General features: G+C 30.4%; 2 protein-coding genes across 4 annotated transcripts; one reads left to right on the plus strand and one right to left on the minus strand.

The window, feature by feature from the left end:
* The first annotated feature begins 6,751 nt into the window (after positions 1 to 6,751).
* On the plus strand, positions 6,752 to 13,245 carry LOC127253718 (protein ALTERED PHOSPHATE STARVATION RESPONSE 1). Of its 3 annotated transcripts, XM_051278446.1 has the most exons (8): positions 6,752 to 6,935; positions 7,025 to 7,269; positions 7,368 to 7,430; positions 8,734 to 9,988; positions 10,373 to 10,444; positions 11,534 to 11,748; positions 11,981 to 12,195; positions 12,262 to 13,245. In XM_051278446.1, the coding sequence occupies exons 4-8, from the start codon at positions 8,815 to 8,817 to the stop codon at positions 12,908 to 12,910; spliced, it is 2,325 nt and encodes a 774-aa protein (XP_051134403.1). In that variant the 5' UTR covers positions 6,752 to 6,935; positions 7,025 to 7,269; positions 7,368 to 7,430; positions 8,734 to 8,814; the 3' UTR covers positions 12,911 to 13,245. The 3 variants fall into 3 exon arrangements, with proteins under 3 accessions (XP_051134403.1, XP_051134402.1, XP_051134401.1); XM_051278445.1 differs by having other exon boundaries at positions 6,752 to 7,269; positions 8,720 to 9,988; XM_051278444.1 differs by having other exon boundaries at positions 6,752 to 7,269.
* A 4,336-nt stretch (positions 13,246 to 17,581) lies between these two features.
* On the minus strand, positions 17,582 to 18,654 carry LOC127253922 (NDR1/HIN1-like protein 13). Its single transcript, XM_051278737.1, has one exon. It carries the CDS (start codon positions 18,529 to 18,531, stop codon positions 17,713 to 17,715), a length of 819 nt encoding a protein of 272 aa, XP_051134694.1. The 5' UTR covers positions 18,532 to 18,654; the 3' UTR covers positions 17,582 to 17,712.
* Positions 18,655 to 18,976: the final 322 nt, after the last annotated feature.

Here is an 18,976-nt window from a genome sequence, read left to right on the forward strand (position 1 = left end):
TTTTTTATTTTTGTTCGTATCAAAATAAAATTATTATTTTTTAATTTAATAATTATACTACCTATCTAACATAATAAATATTCTTTCAACTTACACTATATTACACAAATGTTATTACTTTTATATTACACAATACTAATAGAAGCATTTTCGTCTTTTTCATTACAACTTATTATAATACTAATATTAAAAAATTTACGTGTAAAAAGTAAACAACAACCTTGCACAAAGACGGAGGGAGAACGTGATACTCTCCCGTCCCTTCATCCCTTCTACTGTACATTTTTTTTTTTTTGTCAAATTATTAAAAAATATATATATCAGACATTTATATATATTTAATTTAATGGATATGATTGTTGTATTTAAATAAATATATATAATAATAAATTTTGGCACAAATAATTGTTATGAATTTACAAATTATCAGTGTAATTATTTGTAGTAATACAAAAACTTTAAAAAAAAAAATTATTTGTAACAAATTATCATATAATTATTTAAAATATAAATTAAAGAATTTTGTGTTTAGTTGTATTTTAAATTTTTTTTTTTACTATTTATCAATTTTCTTCTAAAAATATTAAATCAAATCAAATTAAATTTCTATTTTTTATATTATATTAAAATTAATTTTACATTCAAAATATCACATTATAATAATTATTTATATATCAAATAAAATAACTATTAAAATTAAAAAATCTAGTATTCAAAATTTAAAACGAAAAGTCCCCAACTGAACATATCGTTAGAGTTCATTAATTATGAAATATATTATTTAAAATATTAAATTTAAATTATTCTTATTTTTTAAAAAAATTTCATCTCAGCTTGGCCTGAGTCCGATTTTTGGTATCATGATCAGGTCGAATTTTCAGGATCATATCTATTTTTATCGGCGGTTCTAATTTAATATAATTAAAAATAAATTACTAAAACAATTCTGAGTAAAAAAAACCATGTGTTTGTTTGTTGTTTTGTTAGTTTTTTGCTATTCACAATTTTTTACAAAAAAAATTAAATTAAATATTTATTATTTATTGTTTATACTCGTTGAACTCGATCCTTAATTTTGTATTTGTTGAGGATTCACATTTAGCTTACAAAATTTGTTTCAACGGGTCTAACTTAGCTTTTGAGCTTCTTTTGTCTCTCCGGCTATGTCCAGATTAATTGTAATTATATATTTATCTAGTATTAATATACCCTTTAATCTTGACGATAAAAAGTACTCCCTCCGTCCCAAATATCATGTTCATGTTTCCGTTTCTCTCCGTTCCACATACCATGTCACTTTCTTTTTTTAGAAAATGATTACACACTTTAATCTCATTTTAAATTTTTTAATTTTATTTTTTTTTAATTTTAATTAAACTAATTAGTTATCTTAATCTTAATTTATAATTATTTATATTATAAGAACTAATACATTCTTAATTATCTACTAATACACCCCTCCTAAAATACTGTGTCTACAGTGTAGCAGACACGGTATCTGGGACGGGGGGAGTAATACTAATAAATATACAAAAACAACAATATAATTTATGCCATAATATTAATTTCATATTCTTATTAACATTTTCAGAACACTTATATGATATAATAATATTGTTCTTTATATTCGAAAATAAGGGTATTACAACTCACTCCTCTTTGAAAAAATTTCATCTTCGAAATCTATACTCTAACATACGATATTATTTAACTAAACAATTGTGGTTGTGGTTTGTCTAAACTACAACAAGAGTAGAAGGTCGACTTGATACGAGATAACGTGGATTGTCTAGCATAAGATTATTCATAAATGCCAGGATTGGAAAGGGGTTTGATCGAGTATAAATTGCCCATCAAAGCAGGTTTCAGGCCATATAAGCAGCCGCCTCGGCGTATCAATCCCGAATTGATGCCACAAATCAAAGAAGAGATCAAGAAGCTCTTAAAAGTTAGGTTCATTTGGCCGTGTAGGTATGTTGAATGATTGGCAAATATAGTACCCGTAACCAAGAAGAATGGAAATATTCAAATATGAATTGATTTTGCGATCTCAATTTAGCAACCCCTAAGAATGAGTATGGGATGCCTATGATTGACATATTAATTGACTCAGCTCTAGGACACCAGATCTTTACTCTTATGGATGGGTATGCTGATTATAATCAAATCTTTCTGGTAGATGAGGATATTCCCAAAACGGCTTTCAGATGCCCTACGGCATTGGAGATTTATGAGTGGACCGTTATGCTCTTTAGATTAAAAAACGCAGGGACTATCTATCAAAGGGCTATGAACACAAGCTTACCTAATTGGGCATTCCATGGAGGTCTACATTGATGATATCATTGTTAAATAAACTAATTTAAGTACACCTGGCCGAACTCGAGAAGGCGTTCATTCAGATGAAGAAGTAGAACCTCAAGATAAATCCAACTAAATGTGCATTTGGGGTGCCAACAGGTAATTTATTGGGTTTTTTGGTACATGAAAGAGGCATTGAAATTGATAAGAATAAAGCTAAAGTAATTTTGATAATGCAAAACCTGGGACAATCATAAAAATGCAGATTATTTTGGGTAAGGTCAGTTATTTGAGAAGATTTATTATCAATACTGCAGGAAAAATGAAGCCCATTACAAAGTTACTAAAGGCAAAAGCGGCTGATTTTCTTAGGAGCCCGAACAACACGAGGCTTTTGAAACTATAAAACAAGATCTTACAGAATCCCCTATTCTCGAGAACTTGAAGAGTTCTACTTATCTTCATTGAAAGGAATGCCCAAATCGCATGGTGTAATAGTTGAGTTTCACCTCTGGTTGAGAGAATGTATTCTCTTTTATTTTGAGGGATTTTTGTGGGAGGTTAGACCATGTTTTGAGTAGAAAATATGGGAGAATTTTGATCTATTACATTGGGTCTGAACTCTGTCGAAGTTGCTGGATATTTGAAGCCGAAATCACATCCTGAAGGAATCACAACAGTCAGTTGTGTCGAAAAATTACTGAGTCTTTGTTTGGTTCAAAGTGAATTCCAAGGAGGAGGTGATAAGCTGCCTACAATAACATCTCATTTCAGAGCACAACCAACGGAGGTCGAGGTATTGCATCCTTGCCTTTGCGAAGGAAGATGCATTTGTATGTGGTAGGGAAAGTAATACATTTAAGTTGAATTTTTAGGTCGGTTAAGGGCCGAACTGGGTCAACAAACTTCGGTGTGTTGTTTGTTTTGATTTACTACAGTGCACTTCTTGTTACTTGTTTGTTGTTTGAATCTCAAGCAGACAACATCAACACAGCAAACCTTTTGAGTTTGCATTCTATTTCTCTGCATCGTTCAAGAGTGATTAGGAATGAAGTTTAAGTTGTAGAAATAATCTTATGGGACCTCAATAGACACAAAAGATTCTTCCTAAGGGCTTTCTGAAGTGCTTTGTGGGACATATTATCCATTTTTCGATTGATTTTCTTAAGCGGTCGCAAAATTAGAATATTCAAATTCCCGGATACAATAATTTTGATATAATATTTTATAAGATAAAATAATATATTTTTATAGAGAACTATACAAAATAAATATTATTAATTTGGATTTAAAACACCAACCTAACACACCCCAAATGCTTATGTTAATATTTTTTTAATAAAAAGTTTTTCTAATTATAGATGCATATCATATTTAAGGCCTTTGCAAAATAACAAAGACTCTTACAATCCAATAATATATTCTAGTCCATGATCAATATATTCATTTTGCTATTTTGTTGATACAAAATCATTCTATTTTTATTTTTATTTTTCAGTGATCGTACTTTTAATACTCTCTCTGTTCTATTTTAATTGTCTTTTTTTTGTTCTACTTTAATTGACTAATTTATATTTTTGGTAAAATTTAATAAATTTAAACATACTCAACAAATATCATATATTATGTAGATTCACTCAAAATTTCTTTATTTTTATCTATCTTTTCAATAAACAAATATAAATATTTACATTTAAAACTCACCTTTTTAAAAAAAAATTAATTTATCTTAATTAAAATAAATATATATATTTTTTATTTGTTTGTTTTATTTAAAATTTTATTCTCAACAAAATAATATTCATATTGCATATATTTTTGTTAAGATATAATATTTAAAATATTTAAACATATATTTTAAATTTATTTTAATTATATATTAATTTTTATTTTAAAATCATAATAATACTAATCACAAAAAAAATAATAAAATAATATTTTAATTCAATATTATTAACTAATTAACCCACGTTATCTTAAACACAGTGCTACAATAAAAAAGATCAACTCTATGGTATGAGGGAGTATAACTTAAAAATAATGTTTTACAATTAACATACTATTATTAAAAAAATATTACTTCCTTTATCCCACATTGCATGTATGGATTATTATAGATACAGGAATTTAGAATAAGTATAATTAGTAGATAATTAAGAATATATTAGTAAAAATAATTATTATATTATAAAAAATTATAAATTAAGATTAAGATAACTAATTACTTTAATTAAAATTAAAAATTAAATAAAAAAATTTAAAATTAAATTAAAGTGTATAATCATATTTTTTAAAAAAAGAAAGTGATATAATGAATAGAAATGACAATGTGAACATAATAGGTGAGAGAAGAGTGTATTTTCATTGGTTAAGTAATTTTTCATTTCCTAAGAATAAATTCAAATTTATAGGATTTTATTGTACTATTAGTTACAAAAAGTATATGAACATTTCCGTTCACTCAGTGTTTTTTTTATGAATTGATTTTTGGTATGTGGTATAGAAAATTGTGTAAAAAATATAAAATATAATTATTTTAATTGAATATTTGACTTTTTGTAATGAATAATTGAATTTTAATTTTTTTTACTTTTATAAAGATTATTTTCTGTTTTTTATTATTTTTTTAGGAATCACAATTTAAATATTAATATATATATATATATAGATTGTGTATTATCTAACTTTAAAATAAAATTACAAATACATTATTTTTAATAAAATTGTATATTATTATAAAGATAGAAATTCATTATTCATATTCAGTAAATTGCAAATATAATTAATTCAATCCTATTCATAATTTAATAAATCTTACTCCATAGAATTCAATTCATCACATAATGATTCACATAGTAGAAAAGTAAAAAATATATACAGTATATGTTTATGTTTGAAATTTGATTTTAACTTCAACATGATGTTTACAAAAAAAAATATGTATTTTTATAGAAATTATATATTAGAAAAATTAAAACAAACTTAAAAAGAACACAGCCTTGTATCTTGATTTTTGTTGTTTGAATTTTAATAATTTTTAAAATAAAAATAATTACTAAATTTTATAATTATATCCAATTTGACATATTTTAGTTTTAATTCAAAATATTATATTTAAAATTTATTTTATATTTTTTCCATTTCAAAAGAATAAATTTATAATTTATAAGCACAAAATTTAAAAGGATATTGATATTATAATAAAAAAAGATTATACTTATATATGTGATTTAATTCATATGTAAAAAATAAAAATAAAAAAAAATGTAGCATTTGTTTAAGAATAATAATATAGAATAATTTACTCAATCCGTCAGGCTCTAGGGGTCTTTTAAATCTTTTCCGTCATTGTACTTAATATTAAAAATATTCTTATATTTGTATAATTTTTTTACACAAATGTCACTATAATATAATAGTAATATAAGACATTAATAAAAATATTTTTGTCATTTTTCTTTAATTTGTACTATGTTTTTATATAATAATTAATATTCAAATATCAACATCAAAGAAAATAAATGAGATCCTTAAAATCGAACGAACTTAGTATATGATTATTAATAGTAGCAAGACTATTGTTTTATGGACGGTAAAACATGCTTATTGATTTTGGGCGGAAGAAGTATTCAAAATTTAAAATTCAATGAAAATATTACTTCAATTCAAAGGATTTTCTATGCAGAGATATATACTTTCGTCCGGTTCTAAGGGTTTCATTTACTTTTTGCTTATTGATATTTGAAATATTAATTATTATATTAAAACGTAGTAGAAAAAATTGCAAAAATACTTTCGTTAGATTCTTATAATACTAATAAAAGGACATTTTTTTAAAAAAAAATTATACAAATATAATGATATTTTTTTGTGTTAAAGTACAATGACGCAAAATGTAAATGTGATCTAGAAGCGGACGAAATGAGTACTTTTTTTAAAAAAAAATGAATTAAGAAATAGATTGGACATAATAATGTTTTGTAAAATATAATTTAGAACAAAAATTGCAGAAAGAAAACCGACCTATTAATGAATAAAAATAGAACATACACTTCCGTAAAGGATAATCTAGTGGTGTGAAGCTAGAGTTATGACCATGAGGTTATGGATTTAAATCCCCACATTTTTCATACATGGTTCATAAGAGAAAATTTAGTAGTAAAAATTCAAAAAAAAAAAAAAAAGGAACAAACGCGTCCTACAAAAAAAAGTTGGGTAAGCAATGCGATCCACAGCTTTCCTTAAAAACAACAAAAGCAATAAATAATAGTATTAATAGTAAAAGTAGATTTTTTCACCTAATTATTTATTTATTTCAATTTTCCATCTTGAAAAATTGAGCAAAATTTCTGACATCCAAACACGGCTTTACAGAGTTGAAACGTCTCCACATCACCATATTATAGCTTTCATTTGTTCACAAACAGTGAGTACGCCAAGAGCGGTACAACCCTTTCTCTCTCTCTCTCTCTTCTGGCTGGCCCGCGTAAAGGCGACGCCTTTTTCTTCGATCCATTAATTTATTCTTACTATTCTTATCCCTCCTTTCCATCCCCATCGGGATTGGCTTTCGAGTTTTGCAAAAACAGAGAAGCCACGCATGAATGGATGAATGAATAATATCTGGGGAATCGGTATTTTATTACACTAGTTGAATAATATCTGCAGTGCCGGATTTTGGGTTCGAGTGTTTTATTTCATTAATTTCATTTCATGGTACAAGAACAAAGACCTCCTCCCTCCTCCTCCTACTCCATTGCTGCTTCAGTACCAGTCAGCTCATCTGGGCCCTACAAACTATTTTGCCGCATCCATTTCTCACCGCCTGCCAAAAGCCCTTTTCATCAATTTTAGAAATTGCATGCACCACTCCCTCGCTCGCTCGGTCGGTGCATCGCCCCCAATTTTTCCATCTGTGATTTCGACGGTTACACTTACACTCTCGTACTCAAGTCTCTCCTTGCTCGGGTGAGTTGCTGAATGATTTTCGATTAGCGTTGCCTGCGGATTTGATTGTGGCGGTTTCTGATGAGTTTCTGTTTTTCTTTTTTTTTGTTTTCTTATAGAGCGAGTATCGATCGCGGAGGCGAGAGGTTAATTTTGGAGCAATTCACTTCAATTTTGGGCAGGTATTGGGTTTTAATTGATGATGGTTGTTGTAAATTCTCTGGATTGTAGCTTGATGATGCTATTGAATCGTGATCGGATTGTGTGGTCGGATCGATTTTTCAGTTTGTGTGGTCTGATTGTCGCTGGGTTTTGTAAAATTGAGTTGCCTGATTGGCGTGGTGTTTGGAGCTTGAGTTGATTTCTGGATCTTCTTGTTGGTTTTGTGATTGGAATTTTTGGGTGGGTCTCTACTTGTTCTGTTCTTTGATGTGGCTTCTCTTAATTTGGTCATTTCGACATTGGATTGAACAACTTTGGGGCAATTCCCTGTGATTAATTGTTTCTTAAGATTTGCTTGAAGTTTTTTGATTGATTTTAGAAGCTTATTTGTGTGATGTTTTTGTTTTTGGATCCAATCAATCGAGGAGGAGTTAATTGGATAAACTAGTAAGTGTGGCTTCACCATTTTCTTAAGTGATTCAGGGGTCTTTGTGGTTAACATCTTGCATTTTTCACGATTAACTAGATTACTCTTTAATTGTCCAACTGTATGCAATATCTAGAAGTCTTTTTCATTAAATTCCTCAGATTTATGATAGATTGAATGGAAAACAGCATGGCATCGAAGGAAGTGGTCATAGATCCGAAGATCTTAGATGGGTTTCGATTTTCCGCTAAAATTAAGCTAACTGCATTAATTTTTTTGTCGTCTTGTCTAACTTGTGTATCACTTTCATTATGAGTTGATTAGTTCCACGAGTTGTATGGATTTTCCGATCTTCTTGCTTTATACTTTAAGATAATTATGAATCTCTTATTTAATGTAGCAATAGCAAGAAATCATTCATCAAATCTCTCAGATTTGGGATAGATTGAATGGAAGACCACACGGCATCGAAGGAAGTAGTCATAGATCCAATGATCTTGAATGCTTTTCGCTTTTTAGCTAAAATTAAGTTTGCTGCAATAATGATTGTGATAACTTTTATGCTTCTTGTCAAGATTGCGTATTCCTTCTATTATGAGTTGCTTACTACCACGTGTCCTATTGATTTTCCGATCTTCTGGCTGGATTTATACTTCAAGTCTTACTTGCAATCATCATTATGATTCTCTCATTTAATGTAGCAATATGTGTCCTGCAACCACAAACACGTGACAAAATGGTTTAGTGTGACGAAATGGAAGTGATTACTGTCCTGGAAAGAAAGCTGTAGATTATATTTTGTTTGCTGTCTCTTTACTTTGTTCAATCCTATCATGCTGTAGAAATGACGATGATATGATTTCAGATCTGATATAGTTTCAGTTATTTCATCTCAGGGTGCTATAGATCACAGTACGAAGCTTAATCCGGATTTCTGATTTGGCAACAAAAAGAGAAGCAACCTGCACCTCTTAAAAATGGGAGTGTCAAATTCTAGATTGGAAGAAGATCAAGGTTTGCAGCTTTGTCGAGCAAGAAAGAAGTTTATCAAACAAGCACTTAATGGCAGATGCTCTCTCGCCGCAGCTCACATTGCATATATAGAAGAGTTGAGGAATGTAGGAGCTGCTCTAAGGAATTTTACAGAAATCGATCTTCATGCCGAATCTGCTGTGCATCTTTCAAGAAGTCCAACGCCTGGGCCGCATTCCATGGTAGATAATCCAGGCTCCCAGTTATCTTTATCCCCTCTATCTCTATCACATGCTGCTGCAAATACACCACCGTCTTCTTCAACTCCTGTTACAAGTAAATATCAATCACACCGCATGAAATTCAGAGGTGCGTTTTCTAGGAAAGTAGAAGAAAAGCCTCCAGCTCCTGTTGCAGTATCAGTTTCTTCGACTACTCCTCCGAACATGACTCCTCTCTCCACTGAAGTACCTGAGGAATCATCTTTTGGAACGCCTGTTCCGCCAGAAACTCCTCCATGGGATTATTTTGGGCTTTTTCATCCGATAGACAATCAGTTCGCTGCACAAGAAGGTAGGGAATTTGACCACGGATCTGAATTTTCTGGCGATACAAGACATCCGACTGCAGGGGAGGGAGTTTCTCAAACAGATGTGGAAGGGATTTTGTCCTCTCATGGTATTGAGGAATCTCAGGGTTCTGAAGATGAATTTGATGAACCCTCTTCAGATACCCTTGTTCGGAAGTTTCGAAATGTCAACAGGACAAAAGATAATATATTGGATGGAAATTCACCGGTTATCTCTTCAGAGAGTAGAGCATCTGATCCCAATAATGCAAATGTGAATGAAGCGGATGCAAATCACGAGAGTGTTCGCTCACCTATTAAGCCAACTGAGGTTTTCGAAGCAGAAAGCAAGTCAGCTGATGAGAATAAAAATCCTTCTCCTGCTTTATCACCACTACGGGCAACATCGTCAAGATATTTGCACTATAATGATGTGAAGATAACACCGATTGAGCAAGATGAAGTTGAAGATAGTGCACCTAAGAACTTCTATTCAAGCATGAAAGAAATTGAACAGTTATTCGTTAAAGCTTCTGAATCAGGAAAGGAAGTGCCCCGGATGCTTGAAGCAAATAAATTCCACTTCCGTCCGGTTGTTCCTGGGAGTGAACGTAAGCTCTTTCTCTCTTGCTCCTTCTTCCCTCTTTTACGGCAACTTGAAGGAAAATTTTTGGCTAGTTGGAAGATTTGGCATTTGCTGCATTAGCTGTTTGTTCTGTTACAATGATTTGGCTATTACATAGTTTTTTAACCGTTAAGTTTAGTCAAAACAAAGTCTAATTGAGTTGCTAAATACTGTTGTGTCATGAGCATATATAAGTAGGTTATATGCATCAAACGCAATAATAAAAAAGATGAATTAAATTAATGATCTATAGTATCACCAAGCTATGTAGACATTTTTTTTTTAAAAAAAAAATCCTAATATATCTCAACATTGTTGTCTTCCTTGTATAAATGAGTGAAGGTTAATGAAGTATTTTTCTTCTTCGCAGGAGGATCGGTTGCTTCAGCTATATTGAAATCTTGTTTTTCTTGCGGAGAGGATCCAAGTGAGGTTCCAAAAGGTAGATTTGTCTGCTTTGAACATCATTTAGTTGTGCATAAAAACTTAATCCTAAAGCATCTTAATACCAGCATGGACATTAATGACACCTGAAATATCAATAAAAGTATTACAATCATTATACGTTAAAGTTGGAACTGTGAGAATTCTTTTTTTAACCTAAATTAGTTAATAGAATATAGACTATGAAATTTGATGCTTGTTATGCAATTCTTATTTAATCTTCGCAGCCTAAAGCATTTCCTTTTTTTTTTGACAAAAAAAAAGTGGAAGAAAGCAAAATTCTCACCGTTTCTTGGCCCTTTTAAATGAACTTATTTTGATAATGTCAATATTCTAGAATCAGGGAGGTTTGGTAACTTGGCAGCATAAATGTTAACCAGTTTTTCTGAACTTTCGCTAGATCAGGTTCCTGTTTTTGGAATTTTAGAATTGTGAACATGTTTCTATAGATCAACTATAAAATATGATGTATAGCAGCTAAAAGATCGATCAATCTTGAAGATCTTATAATTTGCAAAATGTCAAAGCACTTTGTTGTTTGGTATGTTTTTGTCTTTCCCAAAGTGACGCATTCATTTGATTCGTCTGTTAAAATTAATGAATGGATTTGCATTTAAGTCCTTAGCTTAGATTTTTCGCAGTTTTGAAATATCTGTTTGTGTAGATGTTCTTGTCTGATATCTGTTACTTACCTTAACTCCATTTCTGTTTTCATTGCAAATACACGTGTGAATGAGTAATTCTGGGATTACGGGTTAAGGTTTGAGCAGCCCTCTACGAGTCCTTGGATCGATTGATTTGATTTCTTCGATTATTAATAAGTAGGCTTGTGTTGTTGCATGACATAGCAGATAAATGATTAATGATTGTAATCTGATTTTCCAGTAGATTGTCCGAACACAGGTGTTCGTTTGAAAGCCAAAGATTTACCCAAACTTTCCTCTATTAATGATTCTCATTTGCACAATATATTAACTTGTTGATTTTTAGAAATTTTAGCATCTTGCGCATTCGTCCCATGGTTTAATCGCTGCAATCTCAATTGCGAAACCACTGATTCGGTTTTCTTTTCCTTTTTGCTGTATAGAACCACCTCAAAATTCTGTCAAGTACTTGACTTGGCACCGGACCACATCATCGCGCTCAGCTTCATCTCAGAACCTTATGGGTCTCAACGCAAGTGATGGTCCCGAAGAGAGCAGCACCAATCTCTTCGACAACTTCTGTATGGTCTCGGGAAGTCACGCCTCCACCCTCGACCGGCTTTATGCATGGGAGAAGAAGCTTTACGATGAAGTCAAGGTATGCTTGGTTTCCATTTTCTGTACAACACTATTTCAGCATTGATTCATCCTATTGCGCATGCAAACATGTGTAGCTGTTTCCTTTTATTTCAATATTGATTTTAGATCCGCAACTAAAGTTTTCGAGTTCACAGCTGAAGCGTTTCGTTCGATTTTAATATGGTCGAATGTAGTGTAGCTTCGGTGCACTCGTTTCATTGTAACCGTTAACTCTTTGTGGTGGATCTCAGGCTGCCCAGGTATTGCGAACCAATTTCGACACCAAATGCCGACTTCTTCGACAGCAAGAATCGCGCGGAGAGCAGACTGACAAGACGCGCGCCGTTGTCAAGGATCTTCACACAAGGATCAAAGTCGCCATCCACCGGATCGACTCCATCTCGAAGAAGATCGAAGACATCAGAGACAAGGAGCTTCAACCACAGCTCGAGGAATTAATTGACGGGTATGAATCAAAATCTAAATAAAATTTCATCTACCAAATATTTACGCGCTTTAATCGACTCGACAGATTGAAGAAGATGTGGGAATCAATGGTTGAGTGCCACAACCTTCAATTCCACATAATTTCCGTCTCCCATGCCCCTAGTGGCACAAGAATCACGATCCACACGGACTCCCGGAGGCAGGCCACCGTGTACCTTGAGCACGTCCTCAGCTGCCTAGCATCCGCGTTCACAAAATCGATCAATGCCCAGATGCTGTACGTCGAAGCCATCAACAAGTGGCTCTACAAATGCGTGACCGTCCCTCAGAACAATTTGAAGCGGAACAAGATGAGGCTGCCGCCGATCCAAGACTTAGGCCCGCCCATATACATGCTGTGCGCGTCCTGGCTGAACCTGATCGAGAAACTGCCGACGAAACAGGTCGTCGACTCCATGAAGGACCTCTCGGCCGAAGTCGCACACTTCCTGCCCCGTCAGGAGAAGAAAAGCAATGACGGCGTCGTTATGACGAGGGACGAGGCCTCGGAGGACTGGATCCCTGCCCTGGACCGTTTCCGGACGAACCTGGCTGCTTTTCTGGGACAGATGAATAACTTCGCGGAGTCGTCGGTTAGGATGTTCGACGACCTTCAGAACGCGATTCTGGACGCGAAAAATAGCCATGAACAGTTCAAATTGCAGCAGCAGCAGCAACGGGGACGAGCTGTGTAAGTTTATCAGCTCAAAACAAATTTTGAAAGAAAATTTGATTATTTACAGATATATGAATTTGTGGGTGAAGAAAATTAAGGAAGTGACAGATGAGAATAAATGGTGATGGTACAGAATGGAAATTTTTAGAGACAGTGTCTTGTATATTCATTTATTTTTATTATTATTATTATTATTATTGATGTAGTGACTTTTGGAGGAATTATTGACTGTAAAATAGTTATAGATAAAGTTGCACAAGTAATGAACTATGTATGGACAAGTTTGTGTAATTGGATATCTTCTCTCCCTTGGTGTATTTTGTTTGCTACTCTCTCAATCTGCCTTATTGGTTCTATTCTTCTAGTACTGCCTTTGTCCACATGTCCACGTAACTTGTTCTTTCTATTTTTGGAAACATAATTATGTATTTTAATCGTATTTTAAATTTTAAATTTTATAATTTTTTTAATTTTAATTAAATTATTTACTTATTTTAATCTATAATTATTTTTACTAAATAATAATTATTTTTACTAATACACTTCTTAATTACTTATTAATTATATTTTATCTAAATTCCCGTGTCTACAATAATACACCCATATTACATGGGACGGAGGGAGTACTATTTTTTTAGGATCAAAATTATGATTCTAAAAAAATTACTCTTAAAGAACACAAATATCTTTTACAAAAGTTAAAAAGTAGATTTACAAAAGTTAAAAAGTAAAGAAAAAATTCAAATACTCATTACAAAAGTAAAAAAAAAAATATCAAATATTTAATTTAAAATAATATATTTTATATTATGACACAATTCTCGATAGCACACAAAAAATCAATCCATTTAAAAACACTTTGGGACTATTTGGTTCGTGGATTTGGTAGGATTCAATGAGATTTGGATTTTAAAATCTTAATGAATCCATATTTGATTATAAAATTGATGATGAAATTTTAAGTGCATGGAATTTTAAAATCCTGCAAATGGAAAATTTTTCAATAACAGTATACCCCTATTACTTTAAAATCTCATGTCATTGCATTTTACATTTTCCTATTATATCATTCCATAAAAATAAAATCATATATTTTTTTTCTTTCTAATATTAAATGTATATATATATATTTACGTTTAAATTATATTTTATTGGTTTTATAAAATATAATATTATATTTAAACATACTATTACAAATCATATATTTATTTATAATTATTAATGTTATTTATATTTAATTATTTTACTAATGATAATTTAAATAAATTAATAATTTAAATTTATTTTACTAGTGTATTAATTTTGTATTTTTAATTTAAAGTGTTTTTTTTTATATTAAATATGAAAAAGAATGTCGATAGTATAAAAAATAATTAAATTGTAGTATTTTTTAGTGTATAGATTATATATTACAGTAATATTTTGTATGAATATATATATTATATTTTATATTATTAATCGAAAATCGTATTAAATTTTTTTTATTAGAATATACTAAATATAGTAAAAAATAAAGTTTACGGAAAAAAATGATTGTAAAGTTTAATTTATTACAATAAATAAAACTCGTGAATGATAATTACGTCATTTAAAATATCAAAAATCAAAATCCTTGAACCAAACAGCTCTAATCAAACACATGATAGGATTTCAAATCCTAAATACAATAAATCATATCACATATAAATCCTACTTCTCAATCCTATTAAAAAAGTTTTTGAACCAAACAGCCTCTTAGTGAACGGAGTCATAATACCATACAAATTTAAAGAGAGTATGACAATTAAATAATTAAAATTATATTATAAAATTAAATATAGTATAATACAAATAATTATATATTAAGATTAAAATAATTAATTAATTTAATTAAGATTTTAAAAAATATAAATTATAAAACTTAAAAATAAATTATATGAGATGTAGAACGAATAGAATTGATATTATGACATAATATGGGGACGGTCCGGACGAAGGGAGTGTTATTCTTTAGTCATAAGTTTTCAACTTTTATGTTTTTAGATAAATATATTTTTTTATGTTAGATACAAAGATTTGTGTCGAAAATATAAAAAATAATATTTTATTTTGAATTATTCATTTTTTTTAGTTAATAAATTAATATATATTATGTTAATATATGTGTATATATATTATATTTTTCTATAATATTTATTGAAAGTCCTACTACTCAAAAATACAAAGTGAGCAAAAATGTGCTTTATTTATTATTTTTTTTTTTTGCAAATTAGGATAGTATTTATTTTATTGAATAACTCCATTTATATAAGTAATTGATTGTGATTTTAAATTAAAATTTATAATATTTATTTTATACGATTTTCAATAACAATACATTATTATTTTTTTATAAAATATCATATCAATATACTGTTTAAACAAAATTTAAATCTAATATTTTGTTTCAAATAAATTTTGAACTTCAATAAAACAAACTGAGTATATGTTTTGAAGAATGTTTGAATTTTTAAATTTTTTTAAAAATAGTAAAAAAAATACTCCATTCGTCCCACCTACGATGTCTATATTGTCATTTTTGTCTGTCTCATATCTCATGTCACTTTTTTTTTGAAAAATAATTACACACCTAATCTCATTTTAAATTTTTTCATTTTAATTAAACTAATTAGATATTTTAGTTTTAATATATAATTATTTATATTATAGAATAATTATTTTCACTAATACATTCTTAATTATTTATTAATTATGTTTATCCTAAATTCTCATACCTACAGTAATCCCAGACATGCAACGTGGGACGGAGAGAGTAATGATTAATTATACTAATATTTTATAAAATAAGGCTAAATTACACAAAACCTACACGTGATTTCATGAAATTGCGGCCAAATCCTCTATATTTTTAAAACTGCGTCAAACTCCCTCGTGATTTTCATAAACTTTACGTCTAACCCCCCTTGGCGGTCCTTATTTAACAGTATTTGACCTAAATGCATATAGAATGCGAATAAATTTTAGAATCTCAATTTCTAAGCCCCTAAAATTACAAATATATTTATTTTTCTTATATTTAGCCTCAAAAAATAGTAAATATACTAAAAAATAATTATTTTTCCCAAATTTTAAGAATTTATTTTTACTTTTTTTTAGGCTAAATATAAGGAAAATAAATATATTTGTAATTTTAGGGGTTTAAAAATTGAGATTCTAAAATTTGTTCGTAGTTTGAGCGCATTTAGGTCAAATATCATTAAATAAGGATCGCCGATGGGTTAGATGCAAAGTTTATGAAATCACGAAGAAGTTTGACGCAGTTTTAAAAGTACGAAGAATTTTACGCAATTTCGTAAAATCACATGTGAATTTTGTGCAATTTAATCGTAAAATAAAAAGGTAATTTGATTTGATTTGGTTCCAAAAAAGACTAAGGGTGTGTTTTGAAAGGGTCACCACTATGTCCAAATCTCTTTTTTATTTGTTTTGTTTGAAAAGATCCCACATTTGTTCACAATAAACTATGGTTTCATTAATAATATATATATATATGTACTTAAAATAATCAAATTAAGACCCATTCATAATCATATATTTATTTATTTTGTGATGTGCAAAAGTGATGCACACGAAATCATTTAGTTAATTGTTTTAGGATAAAGAAAGGTTGCAAGTTGGCCGGGTCAAACTATCTAAGGTCATCTCCAATCACATTTTATTTCTCCCATCCCAACTCTATATTTGCCGCCACCCTGCTCCAACCCAATGCCATTTATGTTGTATTTGTTTTTTTTTTTTTTTTTTTTTAATTTTTAAAATTATAAATTTGATTTTTAAATTTAATTTTTATTTTTTTAAATTTAAAAAAAAAATATTTAAAATTATAAAAATAAAAAGTTGTTTAAAATAATAGGAAAAATTGAATATTTGAAGAATAATAGGAAAAATAGATATGATTGGAGTAAAATTACTGTATCAACTGCATATTTGAAGATAAAACTGGATAAATAGAGTTGATGAGTTGGAGATGGCCTAAACATATAGTAAGGGTGTGTTTGTTTGGGGGTTTAGATAGGTGCTGATGTGATGTTTTGAATGTAAAATTAATTTTTAGTATAATATAAAAATAAAAAATAAGTGTTTAATTTGATGTCTTTGAAATAAAAAAAAAAAAAAAAGAATGAGTAGTAAATTTAAAATCCAATCCCCCAAACGAACACACCCTACCTAGATAAACCAAGTTTACTTGGGATGTATTTACGTTTTTCTCATATTCAAATTATATATATTTTGTTAAATTTTGTATATGAATTTATTTTGTATTAAAAAAATTTACTTGGTAGATTGATCTATTTTTATGTTAGGTATGAAACTGTATTGATAATACAAAAAAAAAATAATATTTTAAATTAAATTATTAATTTTTTGTAATTGAATAAAATATATATTATATATATTGTGTTAATATGCCTATATATTACCTTTTTTAAAAATAATATTTATTAGAAATAGTGTCATTTAAAAATAGTAAATGAACAAATTCTTCTTAAATAAATATTTCATTGTTAAAAAATAAAATTATACAAAATTCACCTATAATTTTATAAAATTGAACCAATTTGTATGTATTTCCAAAACTCAAATTTCTTCAGAGTTTTATAAACTACGTTTCTAATAAATAGTAAAATTTTAGAAAAAATAAAAATAAAAATTGTTCCAATAAATTGTATATAAATATATTTTTATTATATTGCATCATAGATAATGAAAAGATATGCCCTGTAAGTAAAATCCACACGATGAGCAAATAAAATATTTTGTAATTATAAACACAGATTTCTACTACCAAAATCTCACAGTAAAATCACAGTCATGTGACAATATCTTCGCCCGTTCCGTCAACCCGTCCATAACGACGTCGCATTTAACCTTAACGGTGATTTCCCACGTCTTAACGGCGCCAACCTTAATTTTAACGGGCGCCTTTGTTCTCACCACTAACGGAACCCTCCCTCGATTCTGCGCGTTCCTTAACGCCGTCCGAATGTTCCCCCCCAAAACGACGTCGGATCCTTTCAACGCCGTTTGCAGCACCGTCACGTTCTTCCGCGGCTGGAAGAAGACTGGTAAAACGCCGTCCCCCAGCCTAACGCCGTCATAGAAAACGTTGACGGAGCTGCCTTTCAAGTAGTAGATCCCGACTTTGCCGTTAGGGTTCTCCGCCCGGACGGTGACGTCAATTTCCGGTGAGAGCGGCGCCGCCGACGTCAGATTCATACTTTTGAAGGCGAGGCTCGTCACTGCATACTTCGGCGATTTGAATCGGAACACGAGGTAGAGCACTCCGGCGGAGACGGCGGCGGAGATGACGAGGAGTAGGAGTAGGCAGAGGACGCAGCAACAGCACCGGCGGCAGCAACTCTGCCGCTTTCCTCGCGTTAGTGCTTGGTATTTCCTCGCGTTTTCCGGCGGAGGATAGCGTAGTATCTGCTCTCGCGGTAGCTGGACAACGTAAGTCGCCGGCGGAGGAACTGGTTTCGACGGCGGCAGATCCGGCGCCTTTAATGGCTGCTGAAAGTCCTTCGGTGATTTTCCGATGGATGAGGACTCCTGCGTAGGCAAATCGGAGGTATCGGCTGGATGAATCCGCGGATCCGCCATTGAATCGTGAAATCAAATTACAAAATAGAGCAACCTGCAATGAAATTGAATTGAAATGAAATTGGAATTGGAATGGGGCGGCGAGATGAACGCAGAAAATGCGGAAGATGCGTATCTGTTGTATAGGTGCGTATTTATATCAGGTACATTTTGCACTATCCGCGTGACTGAGCGCGTGGCATGGCGCGTGACGGTGAATAAAAGGAAACTGCGGCCAACGCGTATTGTGAAGCCGTTGGACGTAAATGCGATCCAGTTGTTTTCTTAGGTTTTTTTTTATATAGTTTTCCTTATTAGTATAATTTATGAAATTTTATATTTTACAAAATAATACAAATATTAAATATGTTTTATTAATTTATATTTTAGATATATAAAAACAAATATAAATTGATTGTATTAAATTAATTAACATTTTAAAATAATTTAATTTTTATTGTGACGA

This window comes from Andrographis paniculata, unplaced genomic scaffold, assembly GCF_009805555.1.
Source record: "Andrographis paniculata isolate CXL003 unplaced genomic scaffold, ASM980555v1 Contig51END, whole genome shotgun sequence".
In the NCBI taxonomy this organism is placed as follows: domain Eukaryota; kingdom Viridiplantae; phylum Streptophyta; class Magnoliopsida; order Lamiales; family Acanthaceae; genus Andrographis; species Andrographis paniculata.

Bases quoted from the DNA above. Each gene is read 5' to 3' on its own strand.
- LOC127253718 (XM_051278445.1), top strand. From the start codon at position 8,815: ATGGGAGTGTCAAATTCTAGATTGGAAGAAGATCAAGGTTTGCAGCTT. The intron at 10,445-11,533 runs GTAGATTTGTCT...TTTGCTGTATAG, and splicing joins TCCAAGTGAGGTTCCAAAAG to AACCACCTCAAAATTCTGTC. The intron at 11,749-11,980 runs GTATGCTTGGTT...GGTGGATCTCAG, and splicing joins AGCTTTACGATGAAGTCAAG to GCTGCCCAGGTATTGCGAAC.
- LOC127253922 (XM_051278737.1), bottom strand. From the start codon at position 18,531: ATGGCGGATCCGCGGATTCATCCAGCCGATACCTCCGATTTGCCTACG.